This window comes from Populus alba, chromosome 3 (assembly GCF_005239225.2).
Source record: "Populus alba chromosome 3, ASM523922v2, whole genome shotgun sequence".
Taxonomy (NCBI): domain Eukaryota; kingdom Viridiplantae; phylum Streptophyta; class Magnoliopsida; order Malpighiales; family Salicaceae; genus Populus; species Populus alba.
Genome location: NC_133286.1, coordinates 20308633 through 20327258, shown reverse-complemented (window position 1 = coordinate 20327258; position 18626 = coordinate 20308633). Strand labels below are relative to the sequence as shown.

At 34.3% G+C, this 18626-nt stretch overlaps 2 protein-coding genes across 4 annotated transcripts; one reads left to right on the top strand and one right to left on the bottom strand.

Moving 5' to 3' along the window:
- Window positions 1-904: 904 nt before the first annotated feature.
- On the bottom strand, window positions 905-4791 carry LOC118054724 (protein NCA1). Its single transcript, XM_035066395.2, has 8 exons — window positions 4716-4791; window positions 4270-4557; window positions 3926-4157; window positions 3487-3632; window positions 2454-2541; window positions 2219-2365; window positions 1532-1681; window positions 905-1443 (listed from the first exon to the last, which is right to left on the bottom strand). Exons 2-8 carry the CDS (start codon window positions 4539-4541, stop codon window positions 1387-1389), a joined length of 1092 nt encoding a protein of 363 aa, XP_034922286.1. The 5' UTR covers window positions 4542-4557; window positions 4716-4791; the 3' UTR covers window positions 905-1386.
- Window positions 4792-8936: 4145 nt separating this feature from the next.
- LOC118054721 (CO(2)-response secreted protease) lies at window positions 8937-17628 on the top strand. 3 transcript variants are annotated; one of them, XM_035066393.2, is made up of 11 exons: window positions 8937-9156; window positions 9250-9353; window positions 9445-9542; window positions 13020-13172; window positions 14015-14126; window positions 14429-14969; window positions 15099-15199; window positions 15279-15521; window positions 16175-16289; window positions 16375-16588; window positions 16760-17628. In XM_035066393.2, the coding sequence occupies exons 1-11, from the start codon at window positions 9022-9024 to the stop codon at window positions 17308-17310; spliced, it is 2367 nt and encodes a 788-aa protein (XP_034922284.1). In that variant the 5' UTR covers window positions 8937-9021; the 3' UTR covers window positions 17311-17628. The 3 variants fall into 3 exon arrangements, with proteins under 3 accessions (XP_034922284.1, XP_073263961.1, XP_034922285.1); XM_073407860.1 differs by lacking the exons at window positions 8937-9156; window positions 9250-9353; window positions 9445-9542 and adding exons at window positions 11746-11929; window positions 12166-12295; XM_035066394.2 differs by lacking the exons at window positions 8937-9156; window positions 9250-9353; window positions 9445-9542 and adding an exon at window positions 11746-11929.
- The last annotated feature ends 998 nt before the right edge of the window (window positions 17629-18626 follow it).

The window sequence follows — 18626 nt, the reverse complement described above, 5'->3', positions numbered from 1 at the left end:
GTTATCCTAAAGAATATTGAACACCCTGGACCGTCAACCAAAAGAGCGCACTTATACATGGTTTACCCCCTCGCTCTCTCGGTTTATAACAGATTGAATTAAAACGCGCCTCTAAAAAGCAATTTTACAAGACTCGGGCCAGATCTAGCAGGTGAACTCGAGGCTTGATGAGTGAAAAAATCAGAATTTTTTTGTCAAATGTCCTGCTTTAAACTGTCTCTGCTGATTTTATTTTTAAAAAAAAAGCTTGTTCCCACAATTCAAGTGATTCCTGGTTAGGCCTTGGAGCAACTTTAATGGGTATGTTGATAGAGAGAAATAAAAAAAATATATTATTTTGGGTCTATTTATTTTATATGCTTCAAGAGCAATGCTACAGAAAATGTCAAAATGGTTTTTTCTTTTCAAAAATACTATTTTTATATATCTCCTGATGAAGGCAAAAAAATAAACCAATTAAATACCAAAAAGACAAAAAAAAAAAAATTGACATTTAACTCATTGAAAAAAAAAAAGTTATCTCATTCCAGTATAATTAGATTTTCAAATGATTTTTTTTTTATTCCAATATACGTGGTAAAAAAAAAAAAACTCATTAGGAGATGCTCTTATACAGGAGACCTCCATGCAAGACTTTCCAGAGCTGGGCAGTCTAGAAATTATTACGATCCGTACAGGACAGGCAAGGCTAAACATATTATTCAGACCCGGTGCTTTTAATATATAGTAGCTACAGACAAATGTTTTGAAGAGTCCAGAATGATAATTATGTTACCATAGAAAAAGGATCAAGAATTTAAGATAGCATTGACAACTGTAGTTAGTTGGCAGTAGTGCAAAGCCCGTCAAAAATCTTCGAAGCACAAACAAGCAAATTTGAGTTCAACGAAGTCAATAAATCTGGTTGTGTACAAAAATATCAGGTGCGTTCCATTAGTATGACAGTGAAGGCCCTAGTAATTTATTTTTGTTCACAAGGAAATATACATGTAAACAAAGCTTAGCATAGAGTGGAACAACCATCAGAAGCAGTGATCACCTGATCCAAGACACCATAAGGCAAAGTGTGCATGAATTCGCATGAAGACCACATGCAGGTAACAGTGACACTTACAGGCACTACTTGAGTGATACTAAGAATCCATGTAGGGTACATTTGAAAAAAGAGACGACGTGGGATAAGTTCACCTCCCATGCTCCAAGGGGCCAGGTCTGCCCCTAATGTCGCCTCTCGGAAAGCCTTTGAATCTATGGATGGTTGCTATTGTTCTCGAATGTGCTTATTACAAATGAAATTAACTTTGCATATATACAACAAGAAAAAAAAAAGATTTATCTTTGTGTTGATTGATTCTCTTCTGCAGGATATATCAGACTCGAGGAAGTTCAATCAGACTGTTTCTCTGCAAGTTGATTCTTAAGAAATTCCAGCACGGAAAGGCGCTGCGATTGGAAGCTAATTATCAGTCATTTGTTTAGGATGTAGATTCCAGATAATTACGATGGTTAACAGTTTACTTAGAAAGCATACCCGTTGCTCAAGACCAGCTTCTTCTGGCTTTAATGTCAAGGATTCCAATAATTTTATGGCCTCATGAAATCTATCAAGCGCAGTGTCCTCGTTACCAATACTCCTGTCCGCATCGGCAACTTTTGCAAGGGAAACAGCTACATCCAGGGTCTGTAATTGAAAGATAAATAGAGAACATTAATTGCAAAGGCAGCCTGGAAATACAAAACTTCTCAAACAAGCATGATCACAAATATTGTTTATCAAATCATTGTGCATTAAATAGAGAGACAAGTACAGGGTGCTGAGTTGGAGAAACTCGGAAGCATTTAAAAAACAAAAATCAATACTAGCTTAAGACAATAAACTAAAAGTTCCTTTTCGTACCAGGCCTCATTTCCTATTCTTTTTTTTAAGCAGGCCAGCATGCAGAGAAAAATGCTCTTTATAGTAGTGTCATGCAAATATTGTCATTGAAATTCTCAAAACTGAGAAGCCGTGGCCCCTCATTGCTATACAAGAGATCACAGAACGTATCACAAGTACATTTATACCTCAAGTCATAGAGCATGTGAAATGACAATAACAAGAGTGAAGGTGTGTGCTGGAAAAAAAAAACAAGAACATCTATACCTCAAGTCATAGAGCATGTGAAATGAAAATAACAAGAGTGATGGTGTGTGCTGGAAAAAAAAAACAGTTGCTGACCTGGGATGAAACACTAGGATGATGTTTGATGGCATCACGTCGCACATTGAGAGAACGCATATAGTAAGATCTTGCAGCCTCCAGATCTCCATCATAATATTTGAGATCTCCAATTTTATTAAGTGAAACAGAATGCGTATGCGTTATCTACAGGGGAGGAATATCAAAAAAATTATAGTTGGCATGGTTAAATCACGCATTGAATAAAAGGCAGCAATACTTGTAAAATTTTAACCTCCAGATCAGCTGCAGACAATTTTGATAGGAATTCTACACTCTCTTCGAAGTATGTAACCGCAGAGCCAGCATCCCCCACTGATCGACTGCAATAGACAGAATAGGTAGAGAATTTAGTAAACTTGTCAGGACTCAAAATCCATTACTTTGAAAGAAGACAATGAACCCACAGTAATGTTTTAGAATAGATGGCCTCTAAAATCTAGGTTGCACATCCTTAAAGCTATTCTTTAAAACATATGCTTCCTTTGTCTACTCAAGGATGTGAGAATCTTTTGAGTGTGCTTAAAATATTCAAAACTAGCAATTCCTAGTTCTTGGTGCAAACAATGCTGCTGATGTTATTCCAGCAACATGCCAGCAAACTCAACAATTTCATCAATGCAAGCCATGGTGCAAAGTGGCATTGCAATAATATTTCAGCGAACTTTAATCAACTTGTCCATCACATCATTGTTTCTGGAAAATGAAAAGCCACTGTTTGATGCTATGAAGTTAGCTCTTTAGGAATACTTGGATAACAGCTCTGTGACTTGGTTGACAGCACAACCAATGGAAGGAACACTGGTAGTAAATGTATATTGCTCGATCACTTCATTCTCTATTGAAAGTGCTTGGGTTCCACAACTTCTTTTGAGGAAAATGAGATAGATGGTTTTCAGAAACATATTTTCATCATGTGAAGAATGTCCTTATGTAAATATCTTTTCTATAAGCAAGAACTTAATCTAAATGGTTACACGATAATCAAGAAAAAACAAAAATCTAAATAAATATATGATCATGTTAAAAAAAAACTTTTTTTCACCTGCACCGTTTCTTTTTCAATTTTTCCACTCAATTCAACAACATCTTAATACCAAAGCAGAATTATTTTTCCTTTAACTTTGTCCCAAACTAGCTGGAATTGGCTAAAGGAATACTTTATCTCAATTCACTATCCAAATTCATATGTTGCTGTTTAATCTTTTCATTCTACCATTGTCCTCAGATCATCACAAGCTTACTAAAGAAAAAGAGAGATAACAGACCAGCAGTCCCCAAGCATTCCCAGCACTGCTCCAAGCTGCGAACACAATTCCGATGTGTTGCCCACTGTTTCTATCCGACCTCGGATGTCTTCTGCACAAAGACTAAGTCTTGATTTTGCACTTTCCACATTCTGGGCACGAAATGCCTGCACGTGAAAAGCCAAAAACAAAGAGAAAAATTAACTATAAATTGCCACAACAACTTACTAGACACCAACCAAGCACATAAAAGATAGTTGAGAATAAGTTGAAAAAAAGAAGAAGAGGAAAACAAATGAGAAGTTTACGAGAAGCTTTCTACTAGTATGGAATACCTTGATAATTTTGATGAGATAACCATAGCCAAAAAAAAAAAATAATAACAACGTTGATCTAGAAATGACATCCATCAAAAGAAAAATAGAAACGCATTAATGCCATGATAATTAACTAAACTTACCCTCATGGCTTGTTGCACCAAGAAAGCACCCCTCTCCAAAGAAACATCCTCGTATATCACTTTTTTATTCTCACCTGCTTCCCCCTCTTTATCCATGTCAACAGGAGACCTCTTGATTCTAGCATGACCATCAATGAACCGATCAACTACACTCTGTAGATCTGTATCAGCTTCAATCTTCTCAACATCAGCTCCACACAGCGGACAGTCCTTAAATCGCGAAATACACACTCTAATCCAACAAAAACAAACCAATTCACAAATTGCCTCAGACCACAAACAAGAGCAAACAAATTAACATCATATCATGGAGTTTGATTCTATCATTTCTATCATCTCCTTACTTGCAATACACATGAGAGCACGGCACGCATTTGCTACAATCAAAGAGAAGAGCTTGGCATATCATACAACTAAGAGGTCCCAATTTAAATGTCTGAGAATCATATCCAAAAGGGCATTTCGGCGAAACGGTAGCAGATTCACCACCAGACTCTTTCTTAGCCTTTCCTCCTCCTTCATGCTCGGCCCCGTGTTTAATCGGACATTCCCCTGGTTTTCTTGGTGACCCATCATCAGGTCTTGAAGCTTTCACAAATGGGCAAACTGGGGTCATCTTGGTAAATCAAAATCTGCATCAAATTCACAGAAATAAAACATGGCTCTCATCCAAATCGAATCCAAGCATCTAAAAACTTAACAACTTCCTTTAAATATTTAATCAACATAAGGAGATTTTACAAATTTTGAAAGAAAAATAAAGGGAAAGAAGGAAAGAGAAATCAAATACCAGAGTTACAACTGACACCAAAGCTTATGAATATTTCTTCTGGTCGTCTTGAGAATACGAATGGAAGATGTCAGCTTTCGTTTATTTATCATAAATAAAAACAAACTACAAATCAGTATTTAAATATTGGACATTGTTTATGTTTTAGTGTTAGAACTTTCACAATTACAATTATACCATCAACAGCCTTTGATAAGGGAGATTTTATCCGATGATATTTTTAGCAAAATAGAAAGTGAGGTTTGAGATTGAATTACATATTTTATTGTAAAATGAATTTAAAAATCTATAATTGCATGAAAAACAGGCCATTCTTTTATAATAATAATTCTAACTTGGCTTCAAAAAAACATTAAACATCAAATAAATAAAATTTATCATGAAAATCATATAGAAAAAAATTCAAGATAGTTTTGATGATAACGTTCTTGAAATAATTTATAGCTGCTAGTTATCTATGAACAAAAACTAAAATATTCCAATTTTTTTCTTCAAAACTATGGTTTCTAAAAAATGAATTTTTATATCATTTAGGAGAAGTTATGTATATTTATATATATATATATATATATATATAAAAAAAAAATCAAGTCATATTTGAGAACAATCATATAGCATCTCCAGTGGTGTTTTTTCACAAATGAATGGAGATAAGGATTTTATTGTTTGGTCATAGGATGACAAGTTGTGCAGTTTAAGGACTGGATTGGAAATAATTCTCATAGTTCGGAGACTAACTTATAGCTATACCCAATAGCAAGATATTCCCATGATCCCATCTTTGGCCCAAGTTACGGTTAAAAAGCATTCTTGTCCTTTATTTTATAGTAAATTTCGTCAAATCAATCTTTCCACTTCAAATTTTGTCAAACAAAACTCTGTATATTCAATTAAAAGCAATTTAAGCAACTTCATCTAAAAATTCTCATCGACCGAATTGCTATATAATATTATTGTGATGATATAAGTGTGAGGACTGTCCTTAATGGAAGGGAAAAAAGTTGATTTGACCAAAATTTAGAGCAAATGGACGGATTTGATCAACTTTACAAAGTATAGGTATCACACATGAATTTTAGTTATTTTGCGGGGACACGTGACTGGCCAAGGAAACGAGTGTGGTGGTTTCTGGGACAACGAGATGGATGGCTTAGGAAGCGTGACCACCAGTGACATCTGTCATATAAAGCATCTGTGCTCACGTGAATCAGACGCGTGATTAATTCGACACGTGGCAGGGTTTGTTTGTTTTGGGCTGTAACTCATGTGCTGGATTTTTTTGTAGTGTGTCTGCCCCGAGTTTTATTTTAATGGGCCTTTTCAAGTATCTCCACATTTGGGCTTACTTTTATCTGTTTCATAATCTACTGGGCGCGGGCTTTAGCTCTCATATACTCTCTGCTGCTTCAGGACCAGAATTAAAACAGGAAGAACTCTTAAATCTCGACATATATATCGCGTGTTTTAGTATTATCATACGGTATTTTTTAAAAATATTTTTTATTTAAAAATATATTAAAATATTTTTTATTTTTAATATTAATATATTAAAATTATTGAAAAATACTAAAAAAAATATTAAGTTGAAATTTTTTAAGTAAAACAAAAGTTATCTTACTTTTAAATGCTGACACTTCGTGTTGTTATTAATACACAAATATTTTTTAATCAAAATAATTTTTCTCCCAGTTTTTTAAAATATAAAGGACAAAAAACTATACTTAAGAGTGCGACAGTGACTTGTAAATCAATTTATTGTGTGACATGTGGTTAAAAGGTTTGCACACATTTAATGCTCACACATTCTATCCCACTAGATCACATTAGCCCGGGGATGGTGATCTTGGATAAATTAACTAAAAAATTAAATAGTGTTTTAGTTGTTGATAGGTCATGTGTTAATATTTATAATATATTGTATTTTCATAATAATTATTAAATAAAAATAGATTAATAATATGTTTGAATCAAATTAATTTTAAATTTGAATCAAATTAATTTTAAATATATTTTATATAAATATTATATTATCAAGTATATGGAATTGAATGAAAAAATTTACCAATAAATTTAAAATACAAAACAAGTAAATCGGTTGATTGAGTAATGGTATGAAAAAAGATCAATTCGGCGAAGTTGAATAAAGAAGGTCTGTGTTAAAGATTTATTTTAAAGCTTATTATTAGATATATTTTTTAATTAGTTTATTTTTTTTAATTTCATTCTAAAAAGTCTAATTTTATTTAATTTATATATTAAATTTATTCACAATTCTTTTATTGGAGGCACAAAACATACACAAGACTGATGTATGCCATGGAGCATAGATGGGGCCCTCCTGGTTAAACTTGTATTACTATTATAATGAACCGTGAAACACCTAACCAATCGATGATCACAGGGTCAAGTGCTAAAGCCTAAAGGTTAAAAAGCTGCCCCCTTGTTAATTTATTTATACAAAGGCTGCAGCCATATGATTGAGAGGCTATAGACAGTGGGGCAAGCAAGCTATATATAAGAAAAAGAAAAAGAAAAAACATGGAGTGAAGAAGAAGACGGGTGCAGATATACATCATTAGTAACCTTAAAAAATATCAGATAGTTTAGTGACAAGAGCTTAGAATCAATATATTTATTTTTTTAGGTTTGAGCCTTGTTGTTACTATTATAATGATAACTAAAGACTTATATAATCGTTAACTTTAAAATCTGTGAAATTAGTTGAAATATATATAAATTAGCCTGAATATTTATATTAATAATAAAAAAAATAGTAATGAAGAAGAAGGAGAAAAATAAAAATAAGGAAAAGGGGAGAGGGAATAAAGAGGAAAACCAGCACATGACATCTGTAGGATAAAAAGGGTGTTTATCCCCCCCCCCCTCTCCAGCAAAAGAGAGATGATTACTTGTATTTTAAGTATATGATTCACTTTTCTCGTCACACTCTAAAATAAACTAAAATTAATATGCGGGGGAGCTAATGCTTGCTACTGTGTTAAAATTACTTGATATTCTGCTAGAATCCATGTATGCATGCATGCATGCATGCATCATGTATATGTAGTGAACTAGACAAAAGAGATGCTTTAAAACAGTTATAAACTAGCTGGCACAATTGTTCCCCTCGTGAACTACATTGAGCTAGAAAATAATTGCGATTACACGGATCTAAACTATGTGATCAATTAATTAATATGTAGGTTGCGTAGTTTTTTAGGATCTACTAAACTTAATTAAATAATATGATAAAAAATAAACATAGCAGTAAATAAATCAAACAAAAAAATATAATTAATTATAAAAATTAATCGCTAATATCATACTTAAAAAAAAAAAAGCATGTTAAAAACTTACCATGCTCCACTATAAACATTGTTTTACCACCTTTAAAGATTTCATTAAGGCGTTTTTAATGCTACTGTAAATTAAAGGATATGGGATGACACTGAAAAAACCACATTATTTTTAATAATCAATCCAATAATTTTTAAAAACTATATAAAATTATCATTACATCGTTAGAATCCACAATACAATTATATTTGGTGATTCACTATTTTAATTTGTTTCTTGATATATATAATTTTGGTTTTAATTGTATTTGGTCTCCATGCACCTATTCCATGCAATAATTTGTTAATTGTTGTTTTGAGATTGAAAAAAACAAGGATAACATCAAGAGATGGCATGTTTTATGTATTTTTTGTTTTAAAAAGTCATGAATTCATTTTAAAACTTTCTCAAAATGTGTTCCCGTAATCAAATACATTTCTTTTCTTTTCTTTATGTATTTGTTTTTTTTTTTTTTTTTTCTATTCTACCATACTAATCAATGCAAGTATAAAGATGTGTTGGGAAATCAATTACCGCCACCAAGACTACATCGGTTGCAAATTTGCAATTGTATGTGACAATTTTCTTTAAACAATATAATATATTTGTGTAAATCATCCATTCTGCCTCTCAATAATTGTTAGATGCATGATTTTGTTTCTTAATTATTTGTGTTGAAACCTAAGATTTATGGGTAATTTGGTTCTTGCTAAGACATTGCTGGCCTACCAAGCACCATATTGCCAATGAAGCTTCATGAGTTGGTTGGTTATGCATAAAAGCAAACAAATAACATTTATAATTAGATCAAAAGGTAAAATATAATTAATTATATCTATATATATTATACTAAAATGCATAGAAAACTCAGAAAAGAGCGATCAAAGATGCTCTTACGCCTCTCACTGCAAGCTTCCTCCGGTGAAAAAGCTCCCTCCCTTGCATTTAGCCTACAAACGGGTGGTGGGATATGCCACTCTTTTCATTCTCCTCCATTTTTCTTGCCATCCCATCTTTCATGGCTTCTCCTCTGCATCATCTCTTCTTCCTCTCTGCACTCTGCCTTCTCATCATCAGCTCCACTGCATCAAATCATCTTCCTCAGGTAATTTTATGTATCACGTATACTTCTCAAAACACCATTACCTTTTCTGTGTTTTCACAAGAGATATAATCTATGTTCTTTGAGTCTTGACAGCATTATGTGGTTTATATGGGGAGTTCATCAAGTGGAGATGGAGGAGAAGCTCCTGAGATTGCAGAGGCAGATCATCTGCAGCTGTTGTCCTCCATTATACCAAGGTTACCATACATCTCTCATCATCATAATCCATCATTATATAGCCATGGTTTCAAGGGCTTGATACTTGGAATTTAATGTGCTTTTTGGCAGCCATGAGAGTGAAAGAATATCGCTAATCCGCCATTACAGCCATGCTTTCAAGGGCTTCTCTGCCATGCTTACAGAGAATGAAGCCTCTGTATTAGCTGGTAATATTTTCTTGTTTTATTTGACAGTCTGTCTTGTGTTTAGTTTAGAGCTTATGCATGTCTTTATGCTTCAAATAATAACAATACAACTAGTAAGTTAAAAGAAAGAATAAATAAAAACAAAACCCTTTGATCCTAGAACATGTTTATGCTCTAAAATAAAAAGCATAATTGCTTTGTATAAAAAAAAAATAGTTGTGAATTTGACAAACTTGGATTTTTTTTTTCTTATTTCTTTTTTTGGCTTAAATTTCCAGCCGAATTTGCTTCTTTGCAAATATTGATTTCACTAGGAATTCACTTAGTATTTGGGTAGTTGGTTATTTAATTAGTTCTCAAGTCTTTTGTCAATTCAGGTTTTTTTTTTGTTTTTTTTTTAATTTCTTGATTTTTATTGATTATGTGTGGATTTAGTTTGACCAAATAAATAATTAGTTAATTTATTGAGTTATTTAAGTTTGGCATTATGAGTATGAAAAACAATTAAAATTAAAATTTAGTCTAAATTAAATTTGGATAATGAGTTATCCGAGTTAACCTATCTTGTAGATTTCAATAACTATAATACAAGCATAATAAGCTAATTCAATTTAAAATTCTTAACATTAATTAACAAAAACTAAAAAGTGTTAACTCCAATAATTTTTTATATTTCTGAAAATTAAATTTTTGTAATTTTTTTTTATTTTTTTTAGAATTATCCTGATTTTAAAATTTAAATAATATTTTTTATTTATTAACATAAATAGTTCTAAATTTATTTAATTAAATACATATACATATATATATTTATATTTAAAAATATTTTTATCAATTTTATTTTTAAAAAAACCAACGTTTTCAAATTTTTTTTACGACCAAGCGCGGGTCTATCTATTTGTTGAGCTGCAAGAGCGAATATAAAAACCAATTAGATTCTAAATTACTCGCTCCTTTAAAAAAAAAAAAAAATCAAAACATTTTTTTTCTACCGGGCTTCAGGGAAGAAACTCCGAACGAGCTCTAAATACGGGTCCATGAGCACGTGCGACTCAACTTGTTCATCAACCCAAAAACCCTACCAAGCTGGCAAGCTTCACTAAACCCCTTACCCGCCATTAATCCACCACCCACCCGCTCTCCCTCTGTCCCTGTCCCTGTCCCTGTCCGTCTCCCTGAATCTCATCCTTGCTTCGAAGTTCCAACAAAAAAGTGGAAAAGATGCCCACGAATATATCATCCACGAGAAACCTCATTTCTCTTATACAAAAACGTTTTCTATTAACATCATCAGCAGCAACAATAACACTTTCTCCCAACTCTCCACTACCCACTGCTACTAGTAGTAGCTCCTCCTCCTCCTCTTCTTCTACGGCCCAATTCCTCGTCAATTCATGCGGTCTTTCTCTGCAATCTGCTCTTTCAGTTTCTAAAAAGTTCCAAATCCATGAGAATGATCTCCATAAGCCCCGATCTGTTGTCCAATTCATGAAAGCTCATGGCTTTAGCGAGACCCGCTTGGACAAATTGATCCAAAGTCGGCCAGGAGTTCTCCATTGCAGAGTAGAAGGCAATCTCACACCCAAATTTGAATTTCTTACAGAGAATGGCGTTGTGGGCCAGCTTCTGCCAGAGCTCATTTGTCAAATACTCATATTTTAAGAAGGGGTTTAGATTCTCAAATTAAACCATGTTTTGAGTTTTTAAAGTCTGTTCTTGGTAGCAATGAGAACGTTTTGGTGGCTCTTAAACATTCTTCTTGGCTGTTGACGTTGCGTTTGAAGGGCACTATGCAACCAAATTATAATTTGTTGATAGAAGAGAGAGTGGCTGTTGATAGGATTGCTAAACTGATTATAATGGACCCAAGAGCCATACAGAATAAGCGTGATAAAATGATATCTACAGTGAGTGCTCTCTAGGATTTAGGCGTTGAACCAAATGCTCCTGTTTTTATACACGCTCTTAGAGCGATGCTATCTATCAGTGAATCGACTCGCAAAAAGAAAGTTGAGGTGTTGAAGAGTTTGGGTTGGAGTGAGAAGGATATTTGGCATGCCTTTAAGCGACATCCTTTTCTCTTGGGATACTCAGAGGAGAAAATCAGGGCTGGGATGGGTTTTTTTGTGAATACATTGAAGTTGGGATTGCAACATGTGATTGCCTGCCCCCAGCTTCTTACTTATCCTATTGATAAAAGGTTGCTTTCCCAGGTATAATGTTTTAAAGATTTTGGAGTCAAAAGAAGCTGATTAAAAAGGATTTGAAGATTAAGAATTTGCTTAAAATAAATGAGAAGGAATTCTTGAAGAATTATGTTTACAAGTATGTGGACGATATTCCAGGGTTATTGGATATATATGGAGGAGCCGACAAAGCAAAAAAGATACACACTTGATGACGGAGAAGTAAGTTTTGTTGTCCAATGCACAATGTGATTTAATTCTAGATTGCTCTCAGCCTTCTTAATCAGAGATAGCGTTGTGGTTAGTCGTTCCACTTTACATAACTTATATTTTTAGGAGTATTGTGAGTTCATTTCTTATCCATTTGGGTGTTGATTTCTATTGAGCCACTCTCACGGGTTCTTTAACAACCATTCCTGGTTCTTGATCATTCCTATGTATTTTTTGTCACCCCTTAGCGTTTTATCTCACTGCATCGACGAGGAAGCTCAAGAAAGCTCTCTTTTTATCATCGATCATCAATGTCCACAATAATTACATATTCATGTTCGAACAGCCCCTGAAGGGATTTCTACACTTTTCTGATTTGTGAGCAAATGGTTGCTGCTGTCAATTTTTTTTTTATCCATTCCAAAGTATACAACTGAATCAGGGAATCATTAGATGATTTTTAGGGATTCTGTAAATAAATCTTGATTTTAGTGACGAAGCATAAGAGGCTAAAAAACGAATCAGTTGCTGTACTCTGCTTGTGCTGATAAGCTTATAGGGGTTCTTGGTGTCAGTTTCTATACAATCATCTAATCTAGTATGAAGTAAATTCAAAAGTTTCATTACAATAAGCCATTATTATAGCAGGAAGTAAAGAAACTGGCACTAAGTGCTTTCAAGGGTTTTTTTTTTTTTTGCCTGGGGATCTCTCTTCAAGATCAATCATTTTGTGTACCAGATATTGCTTTACACTTTGAAGTGCTTTTAAGGGTTTTTGGTTTAAATTTTGTTACTTAAAACATTATGATGCCATGAGGAAAATGAATACATTCTAAAAAAAGCAAAGATGCTTTTTTTCGGTCGAGAAAAGTACTGTTTTCAACTATCTCACCCCTGCTTTCAGATGAGAATAAAAGCATTGTTTTGTCAGTTGGATTGCCAATTTTTACAATCCATTGCATGCATAGTCGCAATCCCTGGACAAAAAACAAAAAAAGGAAAAAAACTCAGTTTAAGATGCAGGAGCCCTGATCATGGCTCCCTTCTAGTGATCCAGTAACTACAAATAGACTGAACAGAGATCAATTGATTCTGAAAACAGGTCATGATGGTATAGTATCCATCTTCCGGGATCCAATTCTTCAACTTCATACTACACGTTCATGGGATTTCCTGGAGGCAGCATCAGGCATGCAATACAAGCACAAGCAACCTTCTATGTCAAGTGATGTCATAATTGGGATGATAGACACAGGTAACTGCAATTAACTTATGTTTCTCATACTAACTGGTTCAATGGCCCTGCATGAATGAAAGCCGCCTGGAGAACTTGCCTCAAATTTCAGTTGCATTCACATGCACACACATATTTATTCCAGAAATATGTCAATATGGTTCATCCCTTTATTTGTTCTAACTTCATATCACAAAATTTATAACTCACTCTTGTAGCGCCAAAAACAACAATGGCTGTCACGTGAATCATTGTTTTGATGAACTATGATGAAAGTCTCCTTATATATTTATTCATTGAGTTTATATTTCAAATGTCTTTTGTGACTGAACACCCAGGACGCTGTTATTTTACACTTCAGCATCAATAAGAATAGTGTCTTCGTGGGGGAAGGCCACCTGCCATATTATAACTAAAAGCTCAATGGTCCTCCAAGTAAACAAAACATGGTCTTTTTTTTTAATGGTTCAGGGTTTGGAGTATTCAAATTCCAAGGACTTCAACTTTTAAAACCTCACATCATGCCTTTCTCCTTTACGTGGGGCTGGTTTTGAGTTCAAATCTTTATGAGGGTGTGTTGATTTTGAAAGAGGGGAGGCTACAGAATTCAGTGAGCCTTTCGATGAATTGGAAAGACATTATAAAAGGATATAAATTTTTTCAATTATAAATTTTGCATTTAAATTGTATGTCAGTAGAAGTTATTGGAATAATTAGAAGTTTTCTGTTAACTCGAAATAATTTGTTTCCCATCATTTTGTACAAAGCTTTTTGTTGTGTCTTGCTGCGATTGAGTCTTATCCAAGGGCATATTGTTAGACTTCAGAAATTTTTTAGAATATTACACGTGTTCTTTGCTTTAGGGATATGGCCTGAGTCGCCAAGTTTCAATGATGATGGAATTGGGGAAATCCCTTCAAGATGGAAAGGAGCTTGCATGGAAGGATATGACTTCAAGAAATCCAATTGCAATAGGTGATTATGTATTTTTCGTTATAAAGTAAGAGAAGGACAATATGAACATATGCAAATACATGTTTGTGTAGATGCCTCCATTAATAGAATAGCTTTTATCTATATTGTATACTCATCCAGTTTTTTTATATCAGAGAGCAAGTACTTTTTTCTTAAAACAGTCGTAGCAATATGCCTCAAGTCTAAAATCTTTAGCTAAATACACACCCTTACCCTGAGACAAGCCCAAGTGATGATTTCCACTTGCTGTTAACTTTAATCTATGGTGCAGAATTCTTATTTTCTGGTCTGAATGTCTGTAGGAAGTTGATAGGAGCAAGATACTATGACTCCATCCAAAGGACATACAATAATAACAAGACCCACGTGGCTAAACCAGATGACTCACCAAGGGACTTTGATGGCCATGGGACTCACACCACATCCATTGCAGCTGGTGCTAAAGTTGCTAATGTTAGTTACCATGACTTAGCTGGAGGCACAGCTAGGGGTGGCTCACCTTCATCTAGAGTAGCAATATACAAAGCATGCACATTAGATGGTTGTTCTGGTTCCACCATATTGAAGGCAATTGATGATGCAATTAAGGATGGAGTTGATATAATCTCCATTTCTATTGGGATGAGCTCGCTCTTTCAATCTGATTACCTAAATGACCCCATAGCAATTGGTTCATTTCATGCACAACAAATGGATATCATGGTAGTGTGCTCTGGAGGAAATGATGGGCCTGATCTTTACACTATTGTCAATTCAGCTCCTTGGATCTTTACAGTTGCAGCTTCTAATATTGATAGAGATTTCCAATCTACTGTGCTGCTTGGAAATGGGAAGACTTTCCAAGTAAGATATTGATTTGTTGATTCTTTTAATGTTGTCCTATATTAAGATCCGTTATATTCATAATTCTTCTCTCTCTTCCTCTCTATTCTTTTTGGAATGAATTCGTGTCTTTACAATCCTTTTGCTTAGGGGTCTGCCATCAGTTTCTCAAACTTCAATCACTCAAGAAATTATCCTCTCGCATTTGGAGAGGATGTTGCAGCTAAGTTTACTCCAATATCAGAAGCTAGGTATTATCAAGAAGTGATGCTCATGATAATGATAAAAGTCATGTATTTTATAAAGTGAATTAATTTCACTAAAATGCAGGAATTGCTACCCAGGATCATTAGATACACAGAAAGTTGCGGGCAAGATTGTTGTATGCACGTATAATGATTTAAATATTCCACGGCAAATCAAGAAATTAGTCGTGGAAGATGCTAGAGCCAAAGGGTTGATTTTAGTCAGTGAGGATGAGACAGTTGTTCCTTTTGATTCAGGCACGTTTCCATTTGCAGAAGTTGGAAATCTTTCAGGGTTGCAGATTATTAAATACATCAATGGTACCAAGTAAGCATCACTGATATAAATTTCAAATTTTGTACCTTGTTTAGTCTATCCTATTTCAGCTTGGATGCACAATAAGGAACAAGGTTTTGGTCTTAACTCTTGCTATCCTAAATGTTTGTAAGATTTGATTGTCTTCTGTGATAACACAAAATAACTATCAAGACATCAACTAAACTAGCTGAAACTCACATTGCCTCTTTCTTCCTTGTTCTCCCTTCTTACATGTCTTTAATATGATCACCAAGTGCTGTGCAGGAAACATACATCCCATATAGATATCCCTTTCTTCTGGTCAAATCTTTCTAACCAGGGCAATGTATTATGGATAAGATCCGCTCATAATCTGAAACTGATCCCTTTTTCTGGAGATCTGACCTCTTTGCCGTCCTGGTTCTTGTTTATTCCTACTTTGTGCTTGTCTTATCCAGCCACTTCAATTAATTAATCAAAGATACTCCTCTCAGTAATAGACATAATACTACCTAGTTTTCTTTTAACACTCTTCAATAAATACGAAAACTTTAGAAACAATTACTTTTTGTGAGATTCTTAACATCCTAAGTAAGTTGTGAGGCGCATGCCCTACATACCAGTTAAGAAACTTGTCCAAGAACTTCATAGATGGATTTGCTCTCTTCTCTGTCCCTGTACAGAAAGCCTACTGCAACCATCCTTCCTGCCCGTGATGTTCCTCGATATAGACCAGCTCCAACTGTTGCATATTTCTCTTCCAGAGGGCCTGGACAATATACAGGAAACATTCTCAAGGTTAGCTTCTGTAACACATTAGAATTCAGGAGCTGTTTTATTAGCTAACAACTTAGTTAATCATTAACAATGATCGGGAATTCAGCCCGATATAATGGCTCCAGGAGTTGCCATTTTGGCTGCCATGATACCTGAAAAGGAAGCAGGGAGTGTTCCTGTTGGAAATAAGCCATCTGGATATGCCATAAAGTCTGGTACATCAATGGCCTGCCCTCATGTGACAGGAGCTGCAGCATTCATTAAGTCTTTTCATCGTGGTTGGAGTACTTCCATGATCAAATCTGCACTTATGACAACGGGTACTTTATATTGTTTTAGCGGGAGGGGATTGAATATGCTTTTGATTGTACAGATATTTCCTTTCATGTTATTATTGTTTAATATCTGAATGGTCCTGTGTTCATATATTAACTTCCACCATCATGCACTACAAGTGCTCGCATTGATCTCTTCCTCTGTTCTCTTTGCAGCGAACATTTATGATAATATGGGGAAACCCTTACAAAACAGCTCACATCACTTTGCGAATGCCCATGAAGTGGGGGTTGGAGAAATAAACCCACTCAAAGCTCTTAATCCAGGATTAGTTTTTGAAACAACCACGGAAGATTATTTGCAATTCCTTTGTTATTATGGATATTCAGAGAAAAACATAAGATCTATGTCCAAGAAAAACTTCAACTGCCCCAGAATCAGTATTGACAGACTCATCTCCAATATCAACTATCCATCAATCTCCATCGGTAACCTTGATCGACATAAGCCTGCTCAGACTATCAAAAGAACTGTGACTAATGTGGGGTGTCCAAATGCCACATACATTTCCAGAGTGCAAGCTCCTGTGGGATTAGAGGTGAAGGTTTTCCCAAAGAAGATTGCTTTTATCGAAGGGTTAACAAGGGTTTCCTTCAAAGTCTTATTCTATGGCAAGGAGGCTTCCAATGGCTACAATTTCGGGTCCATAACGTGGTTTGATGGTCGACTTTCTGTTCATCTATCATTTGCAGTGAACGTAGAATAACATAACAACATAACGAACTTACATTGAACAAAGGTACCATTCAATTTGAAGTTAACACACATGACTCACTCATAAGGTTTTAGATACACGTTGATGTTCTTACTGTTTTGTCCAGTGCTGGAACCCTTGTTGTATGGTTGGAGTTAATTACTGCAAACCACCAGAATAGGAACATTCATAGATACATTCTTCAATTAATGTCTGTCTGTCCAAGACCTTTTTTTCTTTGAACATCATGGCATGTGCAAATATTATTATCCAACGTGTCTGCTATTTGGACTACGGTTGCTTGTGCAATAATAGTCATATTTACTTCAATTTATACGTACTAAATAAAAGGATGCCTATGTTTAATGCATGTTAGAAGCAATGATTTCTGTTTACTTTGATTGCTGCTCCGCTATTCCATTTTTCAGCTGAGAAATTAAACGGTTTCAGCAAGGCCTAAAATATTGACCATGTGTGGGAATGCTCTCTGTATTTCATGGATTAGGGTTAGAAGTCCTTGATCAACTAATACAACATTGCTTTGTTCCTATCTTTGATAAGCACATGCAGATGATCAGATAGCGAGAGCATCAATTCAATGGTGATTTTGGCTGCAGCCTGTTGTTAATCACAAGCTTTCTTCAACCCGCACGCATGCTTTGTTACTGTTTTAATTTATTAATTCACAAGCAGACGATAAAATGCTTTAGTTCTGATGAAATACTTGCCTTCTGACATAAAAGTTTACCTGATTCTAAAGGGCCTTTGGCATATGACATTACCATGAGGATCATAGGTACTTGTGATGTGTATGTATCTCCACTTCTGCAAACAACTCCTGCATAGCCAACCTTGCTTTGTCTCATTTTATATATATGTATTCCTTCTCAAAAAAATTTCAATTTCATTCTTAATTTTTTTCCTTTCAAATTTGAGCCATTCTTAATTGCATATTTTTTAGAAGAAAGGATTGGATTGAAAGCCAGAGCACCAAAGTAAAAATGACATGATAGATGATAATGGTGGTGATTTTGAATTTCTTACAAACACTTTATTTTAGTCTCTTGTTTTTTTTAGTTTATAGATGATCAGTTCTTTTAGTTTTTAGGAAATTAATTTTAGAATCAAAATTTATTTTTCTTATTTTTTAGTCCTTTTATGTGAGAAAATAGAGAAGATTGTTAGATTCTGATTTTGAAAAAAAAAATTGTTGTTCACATCTATTCTGATCATCAAAATAGTTAAAATTGGTGTCAATCAATTTTATTTAATTCAGTGAAAGGATTCTTATAATGGGTGTCATAAACCTTGATATTACTGAAAAAAAC

Bases quoted from the DNA above. Each gene is read 5' to 3' on its own strand.
- LOC118054724 (XM_035066395.2), bottom strand. From the start codon at position 4,541: ATGACCCCAGTTTGCCCATTTGTGAAAGCTTCAAGACCTGATGATGGG. The intron at 4,158-4,269 runs GTAAGGAGATGA...TTGTTGGATTAG, and splicing joins TGCTCTCATGTGTATTGCAA to AGTGTGTATTTCGCGATTTA. The intron at 1,682-2,218 runs GTCAGCAACTGT...TTTCAATTACAG, and splicing joins ATCCTAGTGTTTCATCCCAG to ACCCTGGATGTAGCTGTTTC.
- LOC118054721 (XM_035066393.2), top strand. From the start codon at position 9,022: ATGCCACTCTTTTCATTCTCCTCCATTTTTCTTGCCATCCCATCTTTC. The intron at 14,127-14,428 runs GTGATTATGTAT...GAATGTCTGTAG, and splicing joins AAGAAATCCAATTGCAATAG to GAAGTTGATAGGAGCAAGAT. The intron at 16,589-16,759 runs GTACTTTATATT...TTCTCTTTGCAG, and splicing joins ATCTGCACTTATGACAACGG to CGAACATTTATGATAATATG.